An 8,791-nucleotide genomic window follows, 5' to 3' on the forward strand; every position below is an offset into this window, starting at 1 on the left:
TTACTTTCAACTCATTTGGATTTCCTTGAAGACTTTGGCACACCTTAGGAGATTAAAATAATCTGGCATTGCTGGCTCCTCTGCCCACAAACCTCAGGAATAAATATAGGGCTGGTGGATTCTCTTTTCCTTGTCAACCATGAGTGCGTTGCAGGCCAGAGCAGGGTCTAGAAAGCTATTTAAAAATAAACAAATAGATTCCAGAGAGTAACTCTATTCTTTTATTCAAAGTTTATTAAAATATAAGAACAAGTTGTAAAAGCACACATACCACTCAGCACCAATATTATAACACTCTTTCTACTAATTATCCCCAAAGCTTCTTTCCTTCTCTGCGACCGAGAAGCAGAGATGGACACACATGTTCTCAGTCGCGCTGGCTCGGCACTCCTTGCACCATGACCCAAATGCTCTCCTCGCTAAGGAGACAGAGATGGAGAGAGGCGGACTAGTGTGACTACATCCAACCACAGACTGAGCAGACGGCTCTTTCGTCAGTAGTTATCATTTGCACACCAGTAAGCTCTGAACATCTCGGTTTCCTCTTTCGGGTGCTGGTGACACGGGCCTGTGAGTCTGGTGAAAACCTGTTCCAAAAACGAAACAAAACTGGCCAACATTCCCTACCCCAAGACCTTTTGATTGCTTTGGTTATAAAGTACTAGGTACATAGGTCTTCTGATCCCCGACTCCTGACACATCAAAAACCACATGGCATGCTCTGGAGCAGTCTTGAGAGAATTTTATTTATTTCCCATCCCCTTCTGTGGGCCTCTTTCATTTTGATGTTTACCTGTTTGAATTTTTTTTTTTTTCTCAAGACAGATGGGGGAGGGCAGTTTGAGCCAAAATAGTGACTTCATTAAACATCTGCTAGGTCTCCAAAGTCTCAGTAAATATTAAACGAACTCCCTAGAGCCCTGATGCTGCTGCCCGAGACAGGCAGCAAGCCCTGGCTTGCGTGAGCAGTCTTGTTTGGATATCTGTACGTGTTTGCTTTTTGCTGGTTCAGACTCACCTTGGAACAGAGCTGAGTCTGTTAAGTCTGAGACCTTGTGTCTGGTGTTATCTAGAACACAGGGTATGAAGAATAGAGCCAGTGCTTGTTCATCCTAAAGTCATTCTGAGCATCAGAAGTTTTGTTTCAAATCTTTCCAAATATATAAACCCAGACCTTGGGGCTGGGGGTGGAGTGGGGGGCATTGATTCCTCCCAGTTAGCAACTTTCCCAGCTCACGAAGCTGCAGATCCTTCCCTTCCTAAAGAGACTCAAGACGGTCCCAAGACACTACTGTCACCTTACAGCAAGTGATCCTTTGTGCCCCATTCTGAAAGTCCATAAAAAGAGCAGGTTTGGCTTCTACATTTAAGGCAATGGTAGAAGTTGGAGTATATCTAAATATACTTGGGTTTCTGGTTTGGAGCTATATCATAAAGAAAGTTCCTGGAATTTAAAGACTCGCAGTCAATTTCCACTAAGAGAGATGGCATTGAACATGTTCTGACAAGCGGAAGTGCAAGCCTAAGTCTTCCTTTATCCTTCAGTGGGACAGAAATCAGCCTAATTTTCCTCTCCGCAGTGGCCAAGGGATTCTAATTAAACTTATTTTCCAAACCATCAGTCAGAGGTCAGGTGGAACTAATGTCCAGGTTGATCCTCTTAACGATTTACATAATGGGAAGTCTGGTACATCAGCAAATCCCTCTGGCTGTGGATGAGCTACAGGGCGTGCCAAGGGCAGCTTCTATCCACCTGAGAATTCTATGAAAAGCATCAATGTTGTCCCCCCACCTTCTCCTCCAGTAGTTTGTGTGAGGCAGCCCCCCACCTGTGACCTCACCACATTTTATGAATTTTATTCAAAATCCCAAATAGTCAAATACATCCAGACAGAGGGATCGACGAGTGTCTATTGATTATTAGAAGAATTCAACTAAATAGACCACTTAGAAGCTGATATTACCAAAAATCAGGGGATACAATCTATGAATGCCACAGGAGCAGAGATCTAAAGCACGAATGAAGTTAACAAGTGTGTTAAAATGATTGGCACTTTGGCAACACGGAGCAAGAACAATCAATGACTGGTTTGCCTCCACAGAGATCCATTGAATTTGTACGAAGTAGGTCTACATTTGCTGGGCAGGCTCTTCATTCATGCCCATTCAAGAAAGTCATTGTCCAGATTACTTCCTCTAATCAACAAACTAAAGAGAGTTTTGAATAGGTCTAAGATGTCTTTCAAACACTTAGTGTTTGAGAAATCCAGGTGCTATGGTAAGTTCTGAGAATCTATTTCAAAAGTAGACAGTCCAGTTCAGTTTGTAGTAGACAGGCCAATTGAATTTGAACGTATAAACTGATATTCCCCATGTAAACATATCCTATGTGAGAAATCTTTATGTTCTAAGAAAAGTAACTCCAAGGGATGTGTGTGTGTGTGTGTGTGTGTGTGTGTCCTTGTAAGAATGTATGTATACACATATTTGTGTTTCCTTGGGAGAATTACAGCTATAACTCTTCAGAAGAATATACATTATAAAAGGCATGTTAGGTAGGTGGGTGCTGACAGCCTCATAGTATCTCTGAGTGAGCACAGTAGCTGAGCATTGATTTTTCTCACCTCTGGATGAATGACTTCTTGTTAATTGTATAAAGGGCATGTCATAGGAATTCATATAAGTTTACATTGAGATAAATAGGTTATACAATTACAGGCTTATCATACCCGGGAGACCAACCCATTCTACACAGTGTAAAATTCCTGAGCTCTGCTAATCACTTTCTTCCTGGGCCCTTCGAAGGTTTTTTCTTCCAGTGTTTTGGACATGCTCTTTTGAACACGTCTGTGTCCCTGACAGTCAGCCTAGATCTTTGTATATTTGCTTCCTCTTCTTCCTTCCTCCATTGACCTATCCTCCAAAAGACAAACAGTACGTGCACACAACCTTCTCTTTCTTTAAAAATGTAGCACAACTGGCCGATTTCTCCCCATTATCCGTTTTCCCCAGACAACTAGCATGGCATTAGCCAAAACTCATCCCCCCACCCGCTCTCTGACTTTCTGCTTCACTATCGCACATGGAAACCAAAGGGGTCATTTGCGGACGACGGCGTGGGTCTATGTTACCTCTTTAGGGAGCCGCATCAATTGCAACAGCGTTTTGAAGATTAAGATGAGTGACAGGCCACTTATAAGCCTCAACTGAAGGCCTTAACACCTGAGGAGTCTGAAGTAATCGATCTTCAATGTGATTCTACAAAAGTTCATTAGATGCTGTTGCATTTTGGAAAGCAGCTGTTTCTTTGTGGGTGTGTCTTTTACAGAATTTAAAACACTGGAGAACTTAGATGCTGCCAAAAACATTAGCCACAGTGCTGCTTCCATGGCTAAACCTATATATGGACTGACGGTCTGACTTATTTCTTGCTCCCATTTTTAAAAACAATACTCTTGTTTCATGCATACCCACTTCCTATTTTCCACATTTGGGGAAAATGTTTTAATAACATACTTTTAAATTTCAATGGTCTTTTTCCAAATAACTCAATGTTATGGTTTAATTATTGAATGGAATAGACATAAGACCCTTGATTTGACATGCAACTATAACCATATGTTGAGATCTTAACATTTTTGAGTTTAAAAAAATAATTACAATACATTGGTTGATCTGTTGGTGTGTTTTGGTTTGGGGTTTTGTGGGTTTTTTTTTTTTTTTTTTTTGAGGTTGTGATCTTTAGGTATTGCTTGTAGCTGTGTCTCTTGGATTTTAAGAGATATATGATTCATAGATGCAATCATAGTTATGTACACAGCTATTAAATGTCAACTAATGGGTTAATCCCAGTTGAAGAAAAAAAAGAACCAAGTCCAAATTCAAATGGCAAAGGAAATTCAATTTAACCAAATTCCTGTGGTACCAAGAATAAGGTTGGGTAAGCCCTCAAAACTACAGGTAGGGATTATCAGACTAAATCGCTCTCGTGTTTATGTGAAGAAATCCCTTACCATTACAGTTCTTCTACTGGAGGAGAGGGCAGAAACTGAATGGTTAGGGTACCTGCCTCTTACACCCTTCACTCAGCACCCAGAGTAAACAACGCTACAGAGGTTAGGAATGGAGCAGGATGTCGCATTGTGACTGTAGGAATTTGGCAGGAACAACCCATCAGCAGCAGATCCCCTGGAGTTTTCACTGCACCGGTATTACCCACTGAAATGGGTATATCTCAATTAGTCCCATAAAGTGCTTCTCTCCACATTAAAAATGTTCACCTGTCTTTATCTTTGCCAACACCCAATTCCTTTCAGCGGAGGGGTATTGCTACACATCTCCTTTCCCTGTGCATCCTGCCTGTGCTATTTTTAGTTAACGCCTTTGTTTTCCCAGCTGTGCACATGCCTCGGTGCTGATGCGATTGAACAACACTCATTACCTACCGCTTTCAGGTAAAAACACTATGCAATTTCCTCATCTCTCTGCTTCCTCTGTCTTTGCTTGTCGTACTTGAGAATTCAGGGCTACAGAGAGTAACCAGGACATTGCATGGCTAGAACTAACACTTCAGTCCTAACTGCATGGCATGGCTTCAAGATCACATCATAAGTATGTATTTGGGGGACTTTCCAGTTGGGTTTGTTTCTGGTGACTAAAGCTGAGACAATACACTTAATCAGATCATAGGTAGTAGTTCCCTTAATAAGTATTCTGAGAACTTTTGGTCCTCTGGTCCCAGAGCACACACAGGACAGGATCACTTCTTTCTCAAGCAAGAATGAACACAGGCTGCAACAAGGTTTCTTGCACTCCAGTTTGGATCAATTCACTCAGAAGGGAGGTAAAAGGGTTGCTATTTAGCCAGATGTCATTTGTGTACTAGAGAAAGTATTGAGATGTTAAAGAGGTTCAAGATCTTCTGACAGGTATGTTCCCGTCTTTCAGTGAGGCAATGGGATTCAGTTGAAATAATAGATTCAGTTCAGTTCTCAACTTCTTTTACATATTTTTTAAAATAATAAACTCTATTACAATCACACTTTTATCTAGCTAATCTAGAATTCATCTCTTGCTGAAATTCTTCTCCAGCCAACTTCGGACTTCTTGTAGGTTATAGCTGAAGGGGCCCTTCCCTCCTAAGTAAGCGATTTTCCGTCTCTGCACGATGCACACACGTTCAAAGGCTACCCCGTAAGCTACGTTGGCATTATTGTCCATGCGGTCAGCCACAACTTGACACTGGGGCGGCAAGGAGAAACGCTCCAGGAGCTGGTGGGCTGCTGCACATCGGTCCTCTTGGTTCCGATGCTTCTTAACCTCAAAAGACAGAGAGGAGTCCCCAGGCACTGCCCAGCCATCTGAAGGGTGAGCCTCATCAATGTATACCAACAGGAAGTCAGCCACCGAGGAGAACTCTTCCACCAGCTGGCGGAAGGCTGGCAGTTGCCTAGTGAAAGGTGGTCAGGTGGCTGAACCAAAGTTGACCACCAGTGGGCGCTCTGCACTGGCAAAGTCCAGAAGGTGGCATTCAGCCCCATCAGCGGTCTTCTCCGAGGCATAATTGTTACCTGCTTCAGGATTGGAGACGTGCACCACACTGGAATTGGGAGCATCTTCACCCAATTTAACCTGAGTGAAAGAAAGAAAGAAAAAAGAATTAGCACACAAACACACCGCTGCTGTAATTTACTCTAAATAAAATGGGAGGGGAGTGTGTGTGTGTGTGTGTGTGTGTGTGTGTGTGTGTGTGTGTAATGTATATTTATGAGTAAAGACTAGGCATGTCAGGCAACATAAAGGATGGTCAAGAGAAAATAAGTCTTTCATTCTGAATATTCATTAGTGGTAATTTTTTTTCCATCTCTGAAGATACCAGAGTTAGCTATTTTCATAAATAAGTTGATTCTGTTTTTTTGTTTTGTTTTGTTTGCTATTCTTACTTTTCTGTCAGTGCCTAGCAAGCATCATAGGATGAATGATTAATTGACTTCATTTTACAAGTTAAAAGTAAATGGTTCACTTTAAGATAAATTATCTTGGTTTTGAAATAGAATGTCACCTTCTGAATTCTAAAAGACTCAGGAAAGACTGGAGTTTTCACACACAAGCTTAATTTATTTTCTCTTTTCCCTCTTTTAACTAATAACTCAATTTATTTATTTACTTACTTATTCAGTCTGTGTGTCTGTCTGTCTGTCTGTCTGTCTCATAATACTTGTGGTAGTCAGAGGACAACTTGCTAGAGTCAGTTCTCTCCTTCCACCATGTGGCTCCTTGAAATTCAAACTCAGCTCATCAGACTTGGCAGCAAGCATTACCCAGGGTGCCTGAAATGGCAACCCAATCTAAGTTCTTTCAAACAATGGATTAGGATACAAGTGGGTTCTGTGTCTGGGCAGAGCAGGACAATCTCTAATCCATCCTTTGTAAGTGTGATTCCTCCCACTTGTCCTGGTCAGTGTTTTCCCATCTGGAAAATGTCAGCCATCATGGCTGCTTTCCTTATGTGGATCTGGAGAGTGAGATGGGGACAGAAACTCTACATCTGACTGTGTGTAGATAAGAGCCGCCATTGTCAGACATTACCCCATCATATGAGACAAACTGCCACTCCTCTTGAGACATCCCATGCTCAAGATTAGAAGATAAAAATGAGCGAGTTGTTCTGTGAAGATATTAATGCTCCTTTCTACAGGGTGCGACCTCTGCAGGTTCCTGTGACCACAGCTTACATTGTACACGCTGTGACTGGGACCTCAAATCTGCCTCTAAGAGTCAGGCAAGAAATTTCTCACTTTCCTTGTATTTGGGGTTCCCCCTCAATTTTATCTAGGAAGACCCAAACAAACCATGGATTTTGCTATAGGATAAGTGATTAACAACCACCCCAGAATAGTAAGTATTCGAACAAAAGACATGTTGACTAAAATTGTTCCATGCACCCCTGCAGCACATGGTTTACATAGTTGAATGTAGAATTCTGAAAGTTAGTGGCCTTTGGATCTGTAAACTGATAATAAAAAGCAGGCAACAGAAAAGAGCCAATTAATTCATTCTGAATTAACTCAATTGGATTTCCCTCTAGGATGGTTTAATCAAAGCTAATACCATTAGGGACAGCTTACAGCAGTACAATTGATTTTTATACACTATCCTTAATATTACAAAACTCTTCCAACTGGATTGACTTTCTTCTCTCATATAAATAGTGACATATAAAACTGCTGTTAATTGAAGCCACTTAAGTGAATCGCAGGAGAACAGTGCGGAGCACTGATGTAAAGCATCAGGTGCTTAAGTGTCACCACGTGGCTATTTTAACCAAGAAAGAATCAAAGTTCCTTCCTTCTCTTTTCAAAACTTTTTGCAGAACAGGTGTGAAATAGGTACTATTCATTGTCCAAAAGCAATCTTAAAATCATAAACTTGGATTTTATTTAAATACTATATTTGATCCAGTAACAAACAGGAAGAAAGTTACTTGCATGAGTAATCTAGGCCATTTTATAATCAATATTAAATAGAGAAATCTCATAATTTGCCTATGACAAGGTGATCTCAGGGTTAACTCCACTCGTCTTTGAAGCACTAAAATACACCTTAAACTTAAAGACACACATTTGAAGCATGTGATGAGCTTTAAAGTCTTGGGGTCTCTTGGGGTCTTTTGACACACACCCCTTTTCAGGATCTGTCTCCCCCTTTGCATAGCACAGTGTCTCCAGGACTGCTTTGAACAATATTGGCTGTGCAGTGTTCCTCAACAGCCAGATATAAGAAGGTCTAGATGTATTCTGAGGAATGTGTTATAGAGACTTCTTGTGAGGTCACACACCCATACATGGAGGGAAATTAGTCTCTGCAATGCATCCCGGTGAAATAATCCACCTGCAATTTGGAGCCATCGTTAATCCCTCTAAATGACTGTGTGGTCTTGATGAAACAGGCTAGTGTCTCCCTGGCTCTCACCCAAGCAGACCCTTTGATCCTTGTGTCGTTCTTAACTATTCATCTGAACAATCCAACCTGATGTTTTGGTCCCAGGTGATCTCTTGTTACCTGCAGTCAATTTCCTTAGAATGCTTAAGTGTGTGTGACTTCTTAGAGACAAGGGACAGTTCTGCCACACAACTCTTGGCCAAACAATGAAATTTTAGATTCTAGATTACCTTGGGAAATATAGGACAAGTCCCACCCACTGTCACTCTAAATTTAAAACTTGAGGAAGTTGACAAATTCATAATGCTCCTGGTGGCAGAGGAGTTAGCATCCTGTTAGTCTGGGAAATATACATTTTAAAAGCTTTGTTGAGTGAATTGCTGAATAAATGCCTGTTGATATAATCCTGGGTCAAGTAAGACTTTTAAACTGAATAGCAACCTTGAGCTGCAGTGCACTGAACGTAGTCATAGTCAGGTGGTGGGCAAACTCCCTAAAGCATACATATTCAGAAATAGGAATCCCATCCCTTCCCCAGAGACATGCTGTAGTCAACACTCAATGTCATTTACCTATTCTTAATCATTTCAGCTAACCAGAAAATAAGAGAAATAAATGCAATCACTCTTCTTCTCTTTGTTCTGCATCTGTGGAATCCCCGTGAACACTAAGAAGTCATATATGATACCTTGTGCATGAAAGTCACAGAGAAAATACAGGCAAGAGTAATGCTATTAGTAAAATTAAATGTGCTGGACACTTGGCTAGTATCCATAAATCCATGGGTTGGAGTCCTAGCACTACAAAATAAGCATACACACATACACACACACACACACACACACACACA

At 41.2% G+C, this 8,791-nt stretch overlaps 1 protein-coding gene across 2 annotated transcripts in view; it reads right to left on the reverse strand.

The window, feature by feature from the left end:
- Window positions 1–741: 741 nt before the first annotated feature.
- Dio2 (iodothyronine deiodinase 2) overlaps window positions 742–8,791 on the reverse strand; it is a 13,637-nt gene continuing 5,587 nt past the window's right edge. Inside the window, exon 2 of one of the 2 annotated variants that reach the window (XM_021202592.2) lies at window positions 742–5,631. In XM_021202592.2, coding sequence (XP_021058251.1) covers window positions 5,053–5,631 — 579 coding nt within the window. In that variant the 3' untranslated portion in view covers window positions 742–5,052. The remainder of the gene's footprint in view (window positions 5,632–8,791) is intronic. The other variant, XM_021202593.2, reaches the window with a different exon arrangement.

Source organism: Mus pahari, chromosome 7 (genome assembly GCF_900095145.1).
Source record: "Mus pahari chromosome 7, PAHARI_EIJ_v1.1, whole genome shotgun sequence".
Lineage (NCBI taxonomy): Eukaryota > Metazoa > Chordata > Mammalia > Rodentia > Muridae > Mus > Mus pahari.